At 39.7% G+C, this 21561-nt stretch overlaps 1 protein-coding gene across 1 annotated transcript in view; it reads right to left on the reverse strand.

Annotated features, from left to right (window-relative positions):
• Positions 1-21561, reverse strand: part of LOC124614029 (beta-glucuronidase-like) — a 164559-nt gene that overhangs the window by 103669 nt on the left and 39329 nt on the right. Inside the window, exon 4 of the mRNA XM_047142854.1 lies at positions 12539-12705. Coding sequence (XP_046998810.1) covers positions 12539-12705 — 167 coding nt within the window. The remainder of the gene's footprint in view (positions 1-12538; positions 12706-21561) is intronic.

Genomic DNA, 21561 nt, shown 5'->3' on the forward strand with positions numbered 1-21561 from the left:
CAATTAACAAAAATAGTTCAAATGGCTCCAAGCACTATGGGACTTAACATCTGAGGTCATCAGTCTCCTAGATTTAGAACTACTGAAACCTAACTAACCTAATAACATCACACACATCCACACCCAAAGCAGGATTCGAACCTATGACCATGCCAGCACCTAGAACTGCTCGGCCACAACGGCTGGCTAACAATTAACAATTATTCATAGAGAACCACTTGAAAAACATGGCAAAATGTTTATGTACCAGAAACAAAGACAATGTCATGTTCCCCTCTCACATGAAAAGTCTAAGTTTCTAAGAAAATCATTGTAAAACATTCTGATAAAAATTAACTATATCTTATATCCTCAAAAGAGGTTGTCATGTTTATCAACTCTCTCAAAAATAAATTATCATTTGTTTACATTTTGCTAGAACAGAAATTGTTGCTGTTGAGCTTATGTAATGACATATAATTAATGGCTTATGTAATGACTTATGTAATTAATCTCTACATAATTACATTTTCATACAATGTGTTATGGAACTTCAAAAAAAAGCAATAATGCAGATTGTCAACCATGTCTGAGTCATCAGCATTTTCAAAATCTTTGGAGACACTACTGTAGTCTGGGTTTAGAACTCTTTCTGCTACCATTTTAGCACAGCTTGTGATGATTCATTTTACTAACCTTGTGTTCACACAGTGTTTTTTGCATGTAAATTTTAGTAACCTTCATATAAATGTCACTGAAGATAAAGTTGAAAGAAAATAACCTTAGAAATGAAAACATAAAATTGTGAGCATTGCTGATTTAGCGCACACATACAATCAGTCTACATTGAGTATTTGCACTATCCTCAAGAACAAGGACAAGATTAAGGAGATAGATGCATCAAAAGGAGTGACAAGAGTATCTAAACAATGGTTTTGTATTCTGGATTATGGATAAATGAAAACCAATTGCAAGGCAAAACTAGTAGTGGCAGATTATTGTAAGCAAATGGTAGTGAATAGTAGTATTATATTTTAGAAGGAGTAGAAGTGCTTCAAGGATGGCTGTGCCATCAAAATTTGTTTCTATAGTATGAAGTTTGTGAGGGGTATGGATCGGCAGAGTCTGAAGATCTGGAGGTCATTATGATAAGAAGAACAGCATCTAGAAAAGGGAAACAGGGCTTTTAGGGTAAATTCTCCATCATTCCAAATTAGGCAACATTCAAAGAGCTGTGTATGGAACTGGGTTTTAACTGAAGATAGAGGTGGTTTTTTACAGTGGCATCGTAGGTGAATCAGTTTGGTTAGGGGTGTCACTCATGAGCATGAAAAAGGAATGTAATCACTGTCAGGGAAAAATAAGTATAGGTTTTGTTTATGTGCCTCTCATGTACTTGGAAACTTGACTACACAGTGAGTTGTTATGTGTGCACTATAGCTTCATCTGTACCTGCATATACATCAACAGCCATACTCCACAAGCAGTTGTGAAGTGCATGCCAGGGGACATTTCCCATTGTGCCACATATTAAGGGTTTGTTTTGTTCTATTCACATACAGAGTACAGGAAGAATGACTGCTTAATTACTTCTCTGTAAGCTGTTAACAGTCTAATCCTCACTTTTTGGTACATAAGCTGCAATGCATAGGGGTTATGATATATTCCTAGATTTCTCACTTAATACTGGTTCTTGAAACTTTAAAAGTAGTCTTTCATGGGTTGGTTGCCATCATTCATTTTAGGATTTGCAGCATACTGGTGATGCTCTCCCACTCCTGATCATTTAAATCAAGTTGTTAATCATTACACAACTTGTATCAAGATGAGATTGAATTTTTTACAGTATTTTTTCAAATTGCACTGCATTAAAAATAGCTGTATTGTCTGCAATAAGTCTGAAGTAACAGTTAATATTGTCCCCCAGATCATTAATAGACAACATGAACAGCTTGGGTTGCAATACAGTTCCATAGGATATGCCTGAAGTTATTTCTACACTCCTGGAAAATGAAATAAGAACACCGTGAATTCATTGTCCCAGGAAGGGGAAACTTTATTGACACATTCCTGGGGTCAGATACATCACATGATCACACTGACAGAACCACAGGCACATAGACACAGGCAACAGAGCATGCACAATGTCGGCACTAGTACAGTGTATATCCACCTTTCGCAGCAATGCAGGCTGCTATTCTCCCATGGAGACGATCGTAGAGATGCTGGATGTAGTCCTGTGGAACGGCTTGCCATGCCATTTCCACCTGGCGCCTCAGTTGGACCAGCGTTCGTGCTGGACGTGCAGACCGCGTGAGACGACGCTTCATCCAGTCCCAAACATGCTCAATGGGGGACAGATCCGGAGATCTTGCTGGCCAGGGTACTTGACTTACACCTTCTAGAGCACGTTGGGTGGCACGGGATACATGCGGACGTGCATTGTCCTGTTGGAACAGCAAGTTCCCTTGCCGGTCTAGGAATGGTAGAACGATGGGTTCGATGACGGTTTGGATGTACCGTGCACTATTCAGTGTCCCCTCGATGATCACCAGTGGTGTACGGCCAGTGTAGGAGATCGCTCCCCACACAATGATGCCGGGTGTTGACCCTGTGTGCCTCGGTCGTATGCAGTCCTAATTGTGGCGCTCACCTGCACGGCGCCAAACACGCATACGACCATCATTGGCACCAAGGCAGAAGCGACTCTCATCGCTGAAGACGACACGTCTCCATTCGTCCCTCCATTCACGCCTGTTGCGACACCACTGGAGGCGGGGTGCACGATGTTGGGGCGTGAACGGAAGACGGCCTAACGGTGTGCGGGACCGTAGCCCAGCTTCATGGAGACGGTTGCGAATGGTCCTCGCTGATACCCCAGGAGCAACAGTGTCCCTAATTTGCTGGGAAGTGGCGGTGCGGTCCCCTACGGCACTGCGTAGGATCCTACGGTCTTGGCGTGCATCCGTGCATCCGTCCGGTCCCAGGTCGACGGGCACGTGCACCTTCCGCCGACCACTGGCGACAACATCGATGTACTGTGGAGACCTCACGCCCCACGTGTTGAGCAATTCGGCGGTACGTCCACCCGGCCTCCCGCATGCCCACTATACGCCCTCGCTCAAAGTCCGTCAACTGCACATACGGTTCACGTCCACGCTGTCGCTGCATGCTACCAGTGTTAAAGACTGCGATGGAGCTCCGTATGCCACGGCAAACTGGCTGACACTGACGGCGGCGGTGCACAAATGCTGCGCAGCTAGCGCCATTCGACGGCCAACACCGCGGTTCCTGGTGTGTCCGCTGTGCCGTGCGTGTGATCATTGCTTGTACAGCCCTCTCGCAGTGTCCGGAGCAAGTATGGTGGGTCTGACACACCGGTGTCAATGTGTTCTTTTTTCCATTTCCAGGAGTGTATATCTGTCAGTGACCCTCCATCCAAGACAACATTCTGCATCCTTCCTACCAAGAAATCTTCGACCCAGTCACAACTATTTCCATACTTTCGTTAATAAGCATTGATCTGTTACTGAGTCAAATACTTTTTTCAAGTCATCTACCTACAACAGCAAATCAGAAAGTATTTGCTCCTATTTCTTTAGCCAAATTATGGTTGTAAATGTGAAGTTAGCATGTTCATTCCCAACAGCAGACCTTTCGTGGACTGACATGGCCTTATTTGTTGGTAGCTCTGTGACACAGCAGTGTTGTCAGTTGTTGAGGATGGTAGTTCTGCTTTGTACATCCATGGCATACTGTGATGAAGCAAGCCGGGGTCTCTTTACTTCCTCTCTTGTTTTGCCATCTGCCTCCTTAAATTCATTTTATTATCAATTTTGATTAATTACCATTAATGTACATGAGTATAATCTGCATTTCTATAAAAGAGAAAGATTGGCCCTCAGTCTTAAGGATTATAGCACCAGGTCTAATTTTGTTATTAGTTTTGTGTATGTAATTAATTTTCTAATTTACTTTGACTATTCCTGGGTAATATATTTTGCTATAGGGTGAAATCAGTGATTGTTTCATTGTTTCTATTGTTGACTTATAAACAAATATAAATTCTGCACTAATTATAAACATGTGGAAGAACTATTAGGATTCTTAAAGTAATCCTGGATCAAACCATTTAAATTAGATAATGCTACAGTTTTGGCTTGCACTAGAGCTGGTAGTGATGAAGAGCCACATGTATATAAATGTACTGTAATTACAGGTAAGGGTAATGGAAATGATAGTAGTAGGACGAGAGTAAATTCTAATTCTAGTGAGATATTGAATAATGGTGTGGGTAGTAATGTTTATCCATAAAAAGAGGGGTGGAACTTACTATAACAAAATTAGGTGATGAAACAGTGTGTGTTGCTGTTTCTCAGGATGTCCAATGCATCAAAATGGATGGTAAATTTTAAAGAGAACACAAGGAATTCATGTGTTTTGCTTTGTGGTCTAATACTGGTCCGATTCCGACAGTAATTGTAATGATGATGGGAATGACAAATCCAGTATGTGATGAGGATGAGTTATTTGGATTTATCATTGATAATGATGGCAATGTGGTAAGTAAAGAAAGAATAAAGGAGCATAATATTAGGCCCAATGAAGAGTAGGAGTTTAATGAGAGTGGTAATTATCTGCCATTTGACTGTGTGATTCTTGTTTTGGTAAGCAGAATGATACTTTTCCAGGGAAAGGATTAATGAGGATTTGCTGTATGAAAAAGATCACATGGTAAGTAAAAAGGAAGTGTAACACCCTGTAAGAACAGCAAGTGTACAAGGTATGCATGTTATGTGTTCACTGGACAGTGGTAGTGACTTGAATGGCATTTTACAGGTATTTTTTGAATCTATTAAGAACACATAGCAAATAGTAGTGATGCATGTTTCTGGAATAAAAATTATTGGTACTACTGGTAAGCTATCAAAGAGTGTGAAACAAGAGGTACTATTAACTGTGGAATTGGCAGGACAGCTGTCGGAGTGAAGTTTCTTGGTGATCCAAAATCTCAGCATTGATGTAATATATGGGACTAATTTCTTGTGTAAATAGCAAATAGGGGGTTCAACATTCTGTATGGATTCAATTATATGGCGATAATGCTTACCCCATCTATTTGTTTCATTTTTCGTGTTTCCAGAGGCAGTCAAACTCTTCTCCTATCCTATCTGTGGTTCAAAAGTGAACCAAAAACATTCTATCATTGACTCTCATGTGATTTTGTACAGCAGGATACCTTAGCACAGGAATATTTTACAAAGGGTTTCACCAGTGTTATCTATATATACACACATCAAAAAGTTTTGCATCACCTTGGTTCCAAGAGTTCTGGAACCTGTACAGAAAATGAGAATAGAGATCAACATAAACATCATTTCTGCCCTTGTTATTGCTCATGAAAACCACACATTGCATGTTCTATCACCATACAGCAAGACCTTCAGAGGTGTTGGTTCGGATTGCTGTACACAGTGGAACTTCTAATACCCAGTTGCACATCCTCTTGCATTGATGCATCCCTGTATTCATCATGGCATACTATCCTCAAGTTCATCAAGGCACTGCTGGTCCATATTGTCCCACTCCTCAACAGTAATTTGGCATAGATCCCTCACAGAGGGTTGGTGGGTCACATCGTCCATAAACAGCCCGTTTCAATACATTCCAGGCATGTTCAATAGCGTTCTTGTCTGGAGAACATGCTGGCCACTCTAGTTGAGCAATATCATTATGCTGAAGGATGTCATTCACAAGACGTGCACGATGGGCACAAATTGTTGTCCATGAAGATGAATGCCTCACCAATACGCTACCGATATGGTTGCACTATCGGTTGGAGGATGGCATTCACGTATCGTATAACCATTACGGTGCCTTCCATGACCACCAGTGGCATAGGTCAGCCCCACATAATGACACGCCAAAACAGTGGGGAACCTCCACCTTGTTGCACTTGCTGGACAGTGTTTTAAGTCATTTAGCCTGACCAGGTTGCCTCCAAACCCATCTCTCACGATTGTCTGGTTGAAGGCATATGCAACACTCATTGGTGAAGAGAACGTGATGCCAGTCCTGGGTGGTCCATTCAGCATGCTGTTGGTCACAACTGTACCACACTGCATGATCCCATGGTTGCAAAGATGGACCTTACCATGGATGTCTGGAGTGAAGTTGCACATCATGCAGCCTATTGTGCACAGTTTAAGTTGTAACATGATGTCCTGTGGCTGCACGAAAAGCATTACTGAACATGGTGGCATTGCTGTCAGGGTTTCTCTGTTCCATAATCCATAGGTAGTGATCATCCACTGCAGTAGTAGTCCTTGGGCGGCCTAAGCAAGGTCGTTCATTGACAGTTCCTGTCTCTCTGTATCTCCTCCGTGTCTGAACAACATCGCTTTGGTTCACTCTGAGACGCCTGGACACTTCCCTTGATGAGAGCCCTTCCTGGCACAAAGTAACAATGCAGACATGAACAAACTGTGGTTATGACTGTCTAGGCATGGTTGAACTACAGACGGTACGAGCTGTGTACCTCCTTCCTGGTGGAATGACTGGAACTGATCGGCTGTCAGACCCCATCCATCTAATAGGTACTGCTCATCCATGGTTGTTCACATCTTTGGGCAGGTTAGTACATCTCTGAAAACTCAAATTGACTGTGCCTGTGCTACAATATTCTCAGTCAACATCCATCTTCAGGAGTTCTGGGAACCAGGGTGATGCAAAACTTTTTTTTGATGTATGTTAGTGATAAGTAGTGGAATCATTAGAGAATGGAAGAAAAGGCAATTAAAAAAAAACAGCAGTGAAATTTGGCAAAAACCTGATACACTATGTTTATTCTGGTTTTATGAGATGTGATGAAAGTAAATTGGTATTTCTGTAAAACAGAGATAAGGTAAACAGAAAATGAAAGGTATCAGCATATGTGGGGGAGAAGGTGCAGCTTACCTGAAAACTACAATTAACATCTGAAGTAATCAGCTCATGTGTGAAATTTAGTATAATTTGGTGCAGCAGCAGAGGCAATATGCAGTAAAAACCATCTTGAATACTAAGTCTTAATATTAATTATAGTTTAATAGAAGTGTTTGTGTTCAGTTCAATCAGTATATGGAGATAACTAACTACCTATAGAAGTGTGTCATGGTAAACCCTCTCCTAACATTAAGTAAATAAAACTTTAAACATAGCTGCCTCAAGTAATGTGTGTGGGAATAATAAGCAAGATATGTATGAATATTGCCCTTCAGGCTAGAATCTCAAGCAATTTGGTGGAATACAGTGAAATAATAGTTTTTCTAAGTGACAATTTTGTCTGATCAGTAATGAGAGTTAAGTTTGCCTTGGCATATGGGTCTGTTACTGTGGAGGGTTTTTTAGTAGAATCAGTTTTGCATTGGATATGCAGAGCAGGTATTTATTTATTAGGTAATGAAGCAATAATGAAAAAATAAAATAATGAATAACGTTAGGGTCTTAATGGTTTGGGAGCCTGTCTTGGAGTAGGGATATTTTTTGAGGATGCACTCCACTAGCTAACAAGGTAAGAAATGTAACTAAAATACTGGAGCTGACAGACATGATTGAGTAATGAAAAAGATAACTATATACTCACAAATGCAGTGTAACTATATTATCTGTTTCTGAACTAGGCAACATTGAGTACTTTGTATATTGTGCAATACATGACACTGCAGCTGGGAACGAGAGCATAACAGAAAGAGACATATTTTAGTGAGTTACAACTCATATAATGCTGCACTATCAGGTCTATAGGTTATCTGAAAACTTCTGGGTAAGGTACATATTTTGGACATTAAGGTGATACGAGTCCATAAATGGTGAGAATTTCAAACCAGGACTTGGCATTTTAGTGATTTTGCAAATGGGAAAGAAACCCAAATCTTTCAGGTTTAATAAGTTTGAGATAGAGTTATGACCTACAGTAATGCTTTGTAGTGTAATGTGCACTTGATTTTAAAATTTTTACTAGTCCCCACCTTTCGTACTATAGTCAATTTTAGTACTAATTATTGTGATGTTATATTAGCTGTGTAATACAAAGTAAAGACTGTTATTTGACATTATTTATTTTCCCTTATACTTAGAAGTAAAAGTGAGTGTACTAAAGTAGGGTATTTTGTCTAATTTTTTCATGTACTGTGGCAGAGGAGAACCACCTCCAAGGGAACTGATAGCAGTGCATTTTTGTACTGCCACTTGGACATGTTAAAGACATGGGTGACTTGGAGAGAAAATGTGTTAAAGCTCATTAAATGAGTGAAAGTGCTTGTGCAAAATAATAAACATTGAAAAAGTGAAATTTTATGTCTGAAAATGAACTGGAATGTGCAGTGCAATTTAACTTTTTGCAACCTACAATCATTTATTCTTTGAAGCAATGACATCACTTATGATGAAGATGCCTAAATTATATTAAAAATATAACTTGTTGTTATTTTGTGCCATTGTACAATACACTATATGTAAATATCTCGTATGGGGATTTTCGTATGGCCAGCTCATATAAGTAGAAATTTGAGAAACATATGTACTGTAATTCTTGACAAGGAGATTCCTTTTGCAATATTTTGTGTGTAGAATGTTAAACCCACTTTCTGGAATCACTTGTGGTCACTGAATTGCCCAGTCAGTTATTTGCAATATCTGTCTGGTCAATCCAGTGAGGGGGTAATGTGACAAAGCAAGCTTGGATCTCTTTACTTCCTCTCTTGTTTTGCCATCTGACTACTTAAATTCATTTTATTTTCAGTTTTGACTAATTACCATTAACATACATGAAAATAATCTGCATTTCCATAAAAGAGAAAGGTTGGCCCTCAGTCTTAAGGAATATAGCACCAGATCCAATTTGACTACTTAAATTCTACTTAAATTCATTTTATTTTCAGTTTTGACTAATTACCATTAACATACATGAAAATAATCTGCATTTCTATAAAAGAGAAAGGTTGGCCCTCAGTCTTAAGGAATATAGCACCAGATCCAATTTTGTGCTTAGTTTTGTGTATGTAATTAATTTCCTAATTTATTTTGGCTATTCCTAGTTAATATCTTTTATTATAGGATGAAATCAATAATTGTTTCGTGACTTAGATTCTGTTGTTGACTTATAAACAAATATAAATTCTGTACTAATCATAAACATTTGGAAGAAGAACTACTAGGATTCTCAAAGTATTTATTTGGCTCCATTCAGAAACATGTTAATTACCAGGCTGTCAGAAGTATTGTTTGAGTATCTGTTAATTTCATTATTTAAACAAATAATTCAGCATAATGTTGGTGGTGGAAGAAACGGTTAAAAAGAAGGAATTTTTTGATAGATTCAGTTAATTGAATGAGCTATGTTTTAATTGTAATTTCTGTAACTTAAACATCAAACAATGTATAGTTTCAGTGCCTAGTAGGGTGAGGATATATAAAGACCTGATTTTTGGCCCCGAGACAGTCAGTCCATGACCGATTTTCAGAGGGAAATTATGACCTGTTTCAAGTAACAACAATGCATCAACTTCACAGTGGAATTAATGTAATACAAATAGGCCATGGATTAAAACGATGGCAGTGTCTGTTCAATTTATTTGAGAAATAGTGTCACACATGCCTTATTATTCTGCAAGAACTGTGAACTGTGTGGTTAGGTAATTACTGCTCATAGATATTCAACAGCAAACTATTGTAGCAGTATGCTGATGTTTGCCTGCAACCTATTAATGAAGCTTAACATTTACCAATAGTGAACTGGCCATATAACTGTGTAATATTGGGGAGGTTGTGAACAGTGAAAGTAAAGAACTGTGAAATGCAAATGTGCAGCTGTCGGCTACATCATTTACAGTAGTCAATGTTGAACTTCTATGTCCCATTTTTCAGACAGTATAACAATGCAGTACATTGACACCAAGAACTATCAACAAAGAAATAAAGCAGCTGAACACGACAATACAATTAACAAAGTGTGATTTACTTTCTATGGTGCAAGGGATGAGTGTGCCTCAAAATAAGTGTTTCACTTTGAGAAGTGTGAGGTGGTGGCATTGTGAGTTTGCAATAGGCCATGAAGAATTGTTTGACAATGAGTATTCATAGAAGCTGTGTTCATTGCTACCTGATGGTAGCATTTCCTGCATTTCTGTCAGTGTTTATGACATCATTCACTGGTCCTTAGAGTACTGGAAGATTTCATGTCGGCAGGTGCCTAAGCAGTTGGACGACATGATAGATGGAGAGCAAATGTCTGCTTCACTGAATCATCTATAATGGTATGCCAAGAAGGGTGACAGTTTCTTGTTGCTGGTGATGAAATGTGGATAGTCAATTTCACACCAGGATCAAAGCATCAGAGCATGGAGTGGAAACATCCAGATTCACCAGAAACAAAAAAATTCTGTTCAGTGACATCAGTTGGGAAAGTTTTGTTAATGGTATTCTGGGATCTCCATGGACTGCTCCTGCTGGATTTCAAGCCACAATATGGACCTACCAATGTGACTGTTATTGTTCCACACTGTTATGACTGTGGGCTGCCATCAGGAAGAAGTGCCAAGGCATTCTCGATATGGGCAACATTTATCCTCCATGACAATGCAAGGCAACCTGTGGCTAACAGGACCATTGACAGGCTCCAGTTATTTCACTGGGAGAGTCTGGACAACCCACCTTACAGCCTGGACCTCACGCCCTAGTGAATTCCACATTTTCTGTTTGCTGAAGAAGTTCCTGGCAGGACAGTGATGCACTTGCAACAATGAAGTCAAGACAGTAGTCTTACATTAGTTCCACAATCAGCAATAAAATTCTACAGCGGTGGCATCTTAGATTTAGTGCTGCAATGGGACAAATGTATGAACCACTTTGGGGACTATGAGAAAAAATAGTGTACGGTATCTCTATATACAGGGTGGTGCATGAAAAATCAACACAGAGAATGGACTGCTCACCAGTTATTCATGTATTGTTACCCACCATGAGCATGTACAACAACAAATAGATAAACATATAATAATTAGATAGTGAAGGAATCCTGACGATACAAAACATGGCTACAACAGCTTCAAAGTAACAGATAGCAGTTGGTGGATGACAATGAGCAGTCTCGTACCTGTGACCAATTTTTTGTGCAACCCTTTAGTACATATATTTGTAATTGCTTGCATGAATATCATTTTGGCTGATAAAAAATGCAGGCTTTATGATTTTCCCTCATAATTGCCATGGGTTTCAGGATGTCGTGAATGAAGGCATGAACAGAGTTTCACATGACCAATTGTTGTGGATATCATTCTGTTAGAGCTTATAATGTGTTCTAAGATTTTACAACACATTGATGTCAATGACATTGGATAGTAGTTTTCTACATCTACATCTATACTACATTTATACTCTGCAAGCCACCCAACGGTGTGTGGCAGAGGGCACTTTATGTGCCACTGTCATTACCTCCCTTTCCTGTTCCAGTCATGTATGGTTCATGGGAAGAACGACTGCCAGAAAGCCTCCGTGCACACTCGAATCTCTCTAATTTTACATTCGTGATCTCCTCAGGAGGTATAAGTAGGGGGAAGCAATATATTCTATACTTTATCCAGAAACACACCCTCTTGAAACCTGGACAGCCAGCTACACCACGATTCAGAGCGCCTCTCTTGCAGAGTCTGCCACTTGAGTTTGCTAAATATCTCTGTAATGCTATCACACTTACCAGATAACCCTGTGACAAAACACACCACTCTTATTTGGATCTTCTCTATCTCCTCTGCCAACCCGACCTGGTACGGATCCCATACTGATGAGCAATACTCAAGTATTGCTGATCACTTCTGCCACCCTCTTGTAGTGTGACCAGTGCTTTCTTCCAGTCATTAAGCATAATTTTGTCTGGGGTATCTGTGATGTATTATGGTTAGAATAGGTGTCAAATCAGTTAAAAATTCTCTATAAAATAAGACAGAGAGTTTCATCGTGGTTTGGGGTCTCATTCAATTTTAGCAGTTTCACCAGTTTCCTACAACACTGACACTAATGTCTATGCAGTTTGAAAATCATCTATGGGCTAATAAATAAAATCAATAAACAAATAAATCACTCATTGTAGTAAATATGTAGTGATTAAAATCGGACAGTATTCCAGCAATCTTCTTCATGAAGAAGCATTTGAAACCAACTTTTTAGCTTTTGCTTTGCTACTCTCAAAATCTGTTGCTGTGTCATTCATCAGAAAGGTATCTCCCATCATCAGTTGTTCTGCTAAGTAGATATCTCTTCTGTTTGCTATAACAAATTTCAGCTCTGTTCTTTATAATATTTTAGCACTATTATTACTCATGCCAATATCCAACTGTATCACAGCTTTCACACAAGAACTGTTGTGTCATCACAGATAATGTCCCATGTTTACATTGTTTTACAGTTGATAAAACTATTGATTATAGAGACAGTGCTAAATTGTTGACTTAAGCACAAATACAGTCTTAGTTTGTAAATTGCAAATCACACTATGTTTATTTCCCTAAAACTCTACACTTACGTTGCCAATGTTTGGAAATAGCCTTGTGGAATAGTTGTGATGTTAAGCAGATTGCTCACTGCAACTGTTATTCGATTGCTTGCTCCATAATTCAGCAGAGTTGTGACCTCAGATTGGAATGGAAGATGACCAAAATCATGTGCCACCACTCTGTTACCATTCACCCACTGAAAAAAAGACAGGAAAACAAGTTGATTAAACATGAAACTGTTTCACTGCTACAGCCCAAATACCAATTTACCACACTGAAATATCTGAAAATAGTGCAGTTAATTGAAAGTCATGGCCAACAAAAATATTTTTTTAACTTTCATCTACCATCACTGATTAATATGAGCATATTGTCTTTTATGTTTTCAGACATCATAAGATATCATCTTTTGAGTTGTTCACAATGCAGTCTTAATTATGGGTGTCTTGTGAGAAATGAGAACTTCTTTACTTTGGGACTAATTTATACTCATGCATGTGAACACAGAACCTAGAAAAATCACAGGAAACCTAAATCTGCATGGCTGGATGTGGATTTGAACTGTCGTCCTCCTGTATCTAATCCCAAATACATAAATAGGGTCAAAAATTATATCCACCAACATAATTACTGAGATTTTGTACTAATGTTTATTTTATTTACATACGTCCTTAGAACCTATCGAGTTGTCTTCTGGGCCCAAATTTAATCAGTCATAGTAGAGATTGCACAAAAAAAGTTGGCCCACATCTGCACAAATGGCATACTAGAAGAGGGGCAGCAGTAGTGATGGGGGCTCTGGCTAGAGTGAACACCATGTGGTAGGGGAGGTATATTTCAACAGCTGAAGTCTACTCACAAACACCTATCTCATGTAATTTGCAAGTTATAGCTAGTAAGTCTGGAAATGATCGTAGTGACAGGTTTTGTCGTACAACCAACAACTTCACAAATGGAGAAATTCAAATTCAACAGTTTCTTGTTATGTTATGAAAAAAGAAATAAACAGATAAACAAAAATTCAAACAAAGCAAAACAAATCCATACATGCACTGCAAGAAAGAGATCTCAAGGACAAAAGAGATGTAAAAAATAAACCATCAGAGACAGTCTCACTAACTGCAATACACTAACAATATAAAATAAATAACAGGGCTCATGCAGAAATTACGTGTCAGTCATCTGACGACCTGTTCTGCAACATCAGCTACAAATAAAATTTCTTCTTCTTCTTTTGCATCTTTCAGGAGAGTGAAGCCTTGGAAAGTACTTGCAGCTATGGTTCCCTTCCTTCTTTGCTCTCTTTATTACACAACTGTAATGCTAGCAGTTCCTGTAGCCCTCTCAGGCCCAGTTTTTATTGAGATTTTTGCTTCCTTATTTGCCTCTTTTGACATAAATTTAATGACATTGCATTTAAACACATGGTAGTTTAACGCTTGTGCAACACAAGCTGCCACTTGGAACACCAAACTGAAAGGGGCACCAGAAGTCGAACAGTTGCATGATTTCTAGACAGGATGTATCTCAATTAGAAGTGGCCAATTCCACGTCAAAGATTTGACACAGTGCATATCGCAGTGAAAACTGACACAGATGAAAATGTACAAGGGATATGGGAGCCATGGGAGGGTGGAAGGATGGGGGATAGGCGTGCAGAGGCACCAAATGAGAAGTCAAGGCACAAAGAAATTAAAGACATTAGCTGCTAATGATCACTGATATATATCAATGGGCTGAGTTGAAAATTTGTACCGGAAGGGGATTCAAACCCAAGTCCCCTGATTACTAGGCAGATGCACTGACCACTACACCATCCGGATATATTAGTGACCCAAATCACATGGGCTACAGTAGCTCGCTTCCCGTCAGACCCATGTTCCCAGTTTATACCACATGTGACCGATGCGGTGTCCCTGCTCTCATTTGCCTCATTACTCGCAATATCTTGCTAATTTCTGTAAGAGTTCGAGCTTAGTGTGAATCTGCACTGAAAGGATCGTTGGCTGTTATTACCTTAATTACTATAAGTGGATATGATCCTGCAGTCACTGTGAGTCAAAACACAAGAAATTAACAGTATTTGCTGCTAGTGGGCACTGAATTATATCAATGGGGAAAGATGACAGTTTGTGCTGGACTGGGATTCAAATCCGGGTCTCCTACTTACTAGGCAGATATGTGCTGGCCACTACGACATCCAGACACTTTGGTCACCACAGCTGCATGAGGTACCCTAGCATGCCTCCTGTCAGACCAGAATTCTCTGCTTATATCACACATTACTGATGTAGTGCCTTTGCTCATTAGCTTCATTACTCGCAGCTTCTCGCTGATTCCCATAAGAGTTCGAGCTTGGTGTGCATCCATAGTGGAGAGGTCATTGGTTGTCATTTCCTTAATTGTACTTATATACACTGAGGTGACCAAAGTCATGGAATAGTGATATGGTGATAGTATCACATACACAGGCCATAAAAGTTTTTGTATTTGTGGAGCTATCATTTGTACTCAGATAATTCATGTGAAAAGGTTTCCAGTGGGATTATGGGTGCATGATGGGATTAACAGACTTTAAATATGAAACGGTGTGTGTGTGTGTGTGTGTGTGGGGGGGGGGGGGGGGGGGGTGGGAGGGAGGGGGGGGGGGGAAACTGGGGTATCTAACCCGGGAGGATATTTCAGGGGGCACCAAAGTCGTATCATAGAAGAAAAAAACCTCCTTTCACAAAGCCCCTAGCATCCAGTGCAAATTGATCTATTAATTATTCTGATTCTGAAACACATTCCTGATGGTTTTTGAACATTTTTGAGCACATTATATGCTGATTTCTGAACGAATCACAAGTTTACTTTTGAATGCATGCGTAGTGTATGTGATGTCTCTGCCAGGGGAATGCCCGTCGCATCAAGAAATTGAAAACTTTCCCACAGACAAAAACAGACGGGGCTATACGAGCTGAGCCAAATAATCCCAAACAGGTGAATACCAATCGTTGCTTGTTTATGTGGTTGATTGTGTGTGCAAATGATAAATGTTGTCATAATTATTAGCGAAATCCATAGATACAGGCTACCAGAGTGGAAACAGGAATAACGGAGAAGAAAGATTACATATGACCTTCTCGGTAGCCTATATCCAAGAAAATGAAATTTTGACAGAAAATTTTAGCCAGATCACTACACTACTAAGGGCCAGTTGTACAGTACCTGATTAGCAGCTGCTGAAGCTCTATTCTCAGAATAGGACCGAAAATGCATTGTACACACAATAACACCTAACCAGAGAATAAACATGGGATAACTAAACCAGTGATTCTGGCAAGGTTAGTGAAGTTAACTGGAGAAAAAGTTTTGACAATTGGAGGAATAGTTACAGAATTACTGATGACAACATTGTTTGTTCAGAACGAGAGAGGAGAAGAAATGGAGACACACACAAATTATATGGAAGAATATGTCGATTCCAAATTTATTTAAAAATTTCGTAATACTACTACTTTTCGATCTCATATTTGAGAAACTGGAGCATATGGACGAAATGTGAAACTGTTTCTTAGCATAAAACTTTTTGCCTGTAATAGCCCTACTAGGCATTTGATACTGGTACTTCATGAATTATATTCTATCGTGTTATTTATGTAAATTTGGTAGATAAAAATTACCATTTGTGCCAAAACAGTCTAGCTTACTTGGGGTGTATTACAACTGCTGTAATAATAGAAATACCAGTTTCGTTTTATCTAGCAGACAGTGACAAAATATACGTAATAAGATCTAGAAACCACATCACTCTTGGGTACTATTCATATTAACAGTTTTTTTCTATATTAGAGAACGACATTTTGATTTGATTTGAAATACAGTGACGTGCGATAGCAGAATGCTGTGTGAAGAGGTGTGGCACTGCACTTTGTCACATTTAAGACCAAAGAACATGCCTTACTTATCCTCTAACATATATGTTTTATACATGAAACACTTCAGAAAGATGTGTGCTACAAAATATATATATATATTAATAGAGGGAAACATTCCACATGGGAAAAATATATCTAAAAACAAAGATGATGTGACTTACCAAACGAAAGCGCTGGCACGTCGATAGACACACAAACAAACACAAACATACACACAAAATTCAAGCTTTCTCAACAAACTGTTGCCTCATCAGGAAAGAGGGAAGGAGAGGGAAAGACGAAAGGATGTGGGTTTTAAGGGAGAGGGTAAGGAGTCATTCCAATCCCGCGAGCGGAAAGACTTACCTTAGGGGGAAAAAAGGACGGGTATACACTCGCACACACACAAATATCCATCCACACATATACAGACACAAGCAGACAAGCAGACAAGCATTTCCCCTTAATCACATAAGGTACAATTCCGTCTGCTAGTGTCTGTATATGTGTGATGGATATGTGTGTGTGTGTGTGTGTGTGAGTGTATACCCGTCCTTTTTTCCCCCTAAGGTAAGTCTTTCCGCTCCCGGGATTGGAATGACTCCTTACCCTCTCCCTTAAAACCCACATCCTTTCGTCTTTCCCTCTCCTTCCCTCTTTCCTGATGAGGCAACAGTTTGTTGCGAAAGCTTGAATTTTGTGTGTATGTTTGTGTGTCTAACGACATGCCAGTGCTTTTGTTTGGTAAGTCACATCATCTTTGTTTATTTATATATATGAAAAATCTTTTTTTTTGTTGTTTTATTTTTATTTTTTATGTCCTGTCTCAAACGCTCGAGTGGGAGGGGGTCAGGGGGTGTCACTATCAAGTTTTTACCCAGGTTCTGAAATATTGTAGATCCGGGGCTGAATGGTAGTTTGGAATTCAATATTCTATGATCCACAGTGTCAAGAGCGTGCCAAGAATACCGTATTTCAGGCATTACCTCACACCCGGAACAGTGTAGTGGCCAACGGCCTTCAGTTAAAGATCGAGGGCAGTGGTGTTTGTGTAGAGTTGTCAACTAACACTGCGAGAAATAACTGCTGAAATCAATGAGGGACGTACGACTAATGTATCCATTAGGGTAGTGTGGCGAAATTTGGAGTTAAAGGGCTATGGCAGTAGACGACAGATGACACTGCCGTTGCTAACAGCACAACATTGCCCGCAGCGCCTCTCCTGGGAACATGACCATATCGATTGAACCCTAGTTTTGGAGATCATGTAGCAAGCAATTGACTCCATCGAATAAATGTGTCTCTGTTATTTGAATGGAGGTAGTCTAAATTACATGCCCATGATGATGTCAGAGAATTTATGTGGAATATGAAGAAATGCATTATGAGCTCTGAGTCTGAACATAATGGCATCTCAGGTAGTTTGGTAAAATTAATAGTGGATTCAAAATAGAACCCCATAGTAGACCTGTATGTTTGGTTTTCTAGCACAGTTGATGATCTCAATGACTGATGCAGTGATCTGTTTCAGGAGCTCCAAGCATTATTACATCTGCTTACTGACAGTCTGGTTGGGGGTTCTGCATGTTTGTATATTTAAAGCCGTTGCATAGAGGAAATGAGACATTGAGCTTCAGCATTTATTAATACTTTCTTTGTCATTAGGCAATCAGCCTTTGCTCTTTGTCAAATTTAGGTGACTTACATGAGTTGCGTTTCCCCTTAATCACATAAGGTACAGTTCCGTACAGTAAATGGCACAACTCCAGTAATAAATATAGACTTTGAACAGAAGTCTGTAGCTAAGGTAGAATTTTCAAAATTTTTAGGTGTGTCCATTGATGAGATGTTAAACTGGAAGCAACACATTGATGGTCTGCTGAAACGTCTGAGTTCAGCTACGTATGCTATTAGGGTTATTGCAAATTTTGGTGATAAGAATCTCAGTAAATTTGCTTACTATGCCTACTATCAATCACTGCTTTCGTAAGGCGTCATATTCTGGGGTCATCATTGAGTAGAAAAGTATTCATTGCTCAAAAACGTGTAATCAGAATAATTGCTGGAGCCCACCCACGGTCATCCTGCAGACATCTATTTAAGGATCTAGGGATACTCACAGTAACCTCACAGTATATATATTCACTTATGAAATTTGTTGTTAATAATCCAACGCAGTTCAAAAGTAATAGCAGTGTGCATAGCTATAACACCAGAAGAAAGGATGATCTTCACTATGCAGGGTTAAATCTGACTTTGGCACAGAAAGGGGTAAATTATGCTGCCACAAAAGTCTTTGGTCACCTACCAAACAGCATCAAAAGCCTGACAGATAGCCAACTAACATTTAGAAATAAATTAAAAGAATTTCTAGATGACAACTCCTCTACTCATCAGCTGAATTTTTAGGTATAAATTAAGGGGGAAAAAAACAACTTAAACATTAGTGTCATGCAATATTTTGTGTAATGTACTATCTTGTACAGACATCTTTTATTAACCTGACACATTCCACATCATTACGAAGAGTCGTATTCATGATCTATGGAACAAGTATTAATCTAATCTAATCTAATCTAAAGGAGTTCACAAAATAATATATCTGTATCTTTGGCCCCTATTATATTTCTTGTGCATCATACCAATTACTGCTGTTGGACATGCTCTTTCCTATAACAGAAGGGTAGTCTTGGTGTTTTGCACTGTAGTGCTCTTGGTAAGAAAGAATTTTCTGCTGTATAGAAACTGAAGGCCACAATGATACTAAACTGACATATAGTATTGAGTATGGTATATCATTCGTGTAGTCGCGACAAAGGGTTTGGCTACAGTACTGCTACAGGTTGGGGAATGTTCTGCAAGACCAATTGATAACAGTAAAATGATGGGCCGTATTGAACTTCAAATAGTTTCAGAAGACATTGTCATATGGTGGTCATAAGCACTTGCCTTCTTTCATCCAGTGAACTGAATGGGCTGGTGATACCAACAACTTGGTATTTACCACGCAGACAACAATTCGCCATAGGTGAAAGAGACTATTAGACATTACAGATCACAGATTGTATCGTAGCTGGACGGATAATAATACTCATAACACAGAACCACAGACTGTCTCGAAGCAAATAAGACCTAGTAAACCCCTGTGTATAAAACAGCTTCAAACATCTCATTACAAATATCATACTTTGCTAATCCGTTAATGCTTTAAATATTTGACGTTAAACACATAAGCGAGAAAAAGTTTAGGAAAGGATTGAAATTGCGCTTACGGTTTGTTGGAAGTCGCGAAGTGCTTCGCAAAGTGCTCTCATAATGAAACGCTAGATGAATTTAGCTCGGGTAATCGGCGCTCCATTTTAGACAAAATCTAGTTTTTCACTTATCTCGATGTTTATGAAGCCACATCTCCTGAAATATGCGTTGCACAATGATATAAGTTTGGTGGTGCATTTACTGATATATGTGTGTACTGTTTGTAAAGCGTGTTACAAATGGAGTTCGTAGTAAAGAAGTCAAAAATTAAAACGTTATGCCTGATGCTGAAGTTTGAGAGCGTGAACAGCGAAAACGTAGTATGCGATGAATTTGTTTCCTTTCATCATTTTGTTCGGGATGTCAGCGAGTAAAAGATTCGTAAATGTTTGAAATTATGTGTAAAGTTTGTAGGAAGTCGCTAACAGCTCTCATTCGCAAATACTGGCTGCAATGAAGTATGAGTGTTTGTGCGCCGTCAGTTATGCGGTTGAAAGACAAACAAAGAGTTTCTACACTACTGGCCATTAAAATTGCTCCACCAGCAAGAAATGCAGATGATAAACGGGTATTCATTGGACAAATATATTATACTAGAACTGACATGTGATTACATTTTCACGCAATTTGGGTGCATAGATCCTGAGAAATCAGTACCCAGAACAACCACCTCTGGCCGTAATAACGGCCTTGATACACCTGGGCATTGAGTCAAACAGAGTTTGGATGGCGTGTACAGGCACACCTGCTCATGCAGCTTCAACACGATACCACAGTTCATCAAGAGTAGTGACTGGCGTATTGTGACGGGCCAGCTGCTCGGCCACCGTTGACCAGACGTTTCCAATTGGTGAGAGATCTGGAGAATGCGCTGGCCAGGGCAGCAGTCGAACATTTTCTATATCCTAAAAGGCCCGTACAGGACCTGCAACATGCGGTCGTGCATTATCCTGCTGAAATGTAGGGTTTTGCAGGGATCGAATGAAGGGTAGAGCCACGGGTCGTAACACATCTGAAATGTCAATGCGAACAAGAGGTGACTGAGACATGTAACCAATGGCACGCCATACCATCACACCGCGTGATACGCCAGTATGGTGATGACGAATACACGTTTCGAATGTGTGTTCACCGCGATGTCGCCAAACACAGATGTGACCATCATGATGCTGTGAACAAAACCTGGATTCATCCGAAAAATGACGTTTTGCCATTCGTGCACCCAGGTTCATCATTGAGTACGCCATCACAGGCGCTCCTGGCTGTGATGCAGCGTCAAGGGTAACCGCAGACATGGTCTCCGAGCTGATAGTCCATGCTGCTGCAAACGTCGTCGAACTGTTCATGCAGAAGGTTGTTGTCTTGCAAACGTCCCCATCTGTTGACTCAGGTATCAAGACGTGGCTGCACGATCCGTTACAACCATTCGGATAAGATGCCTGTCATCTCGGCTGCTAGTGATATGAGGCCGTTGGGATCCAGCACGGCGTTCCGTATTACCCTCCTGAAACCACCGATTCCATATTCTGCTAACAGTCATTGGATCTTGACTAACGCGAGCAGCATGGTCGCAATACGATAAACCGCAATCGCGATAGGCTACAATCCTACCTTTATCAAAGTCAGAAAGTGATGGTACGTGGTTGGAAACTTTCCTCATGTCAGCACGTTATAGGTGTTGCCACCGGCGCCAACCATGTGTGAATGCTCTGAAAAGCTAATCATTTGCGTATCACAGCATCTTCTTCCTGTCATCTTCGTGGTGTAGTAATTTTAATGGCCAGTAGTGTAACTGTAAGAGGTGTCTTGGTATGTTAAAATTTTAACGTAAGATTAAGATAGCATTTTAAATTTTTAAGTTCTGTCAATAATCATAATTTTGTTGCCTCTGGAAGCCG

Source organism: Schistocerca americana, chromosome 1, assembly GCF_021461395.2.
Source record: "Schistocerca americana isolate TAMUIC-IGC-003095 chromosome 1, iqSchAmer2.1, whole genome shotgun sequence".
NCBI lineage: Eukaryota > Metazoa > Arthropoda > Insecta > Orthoptera > Acrididae > Schistocerca > Schistocerca americana.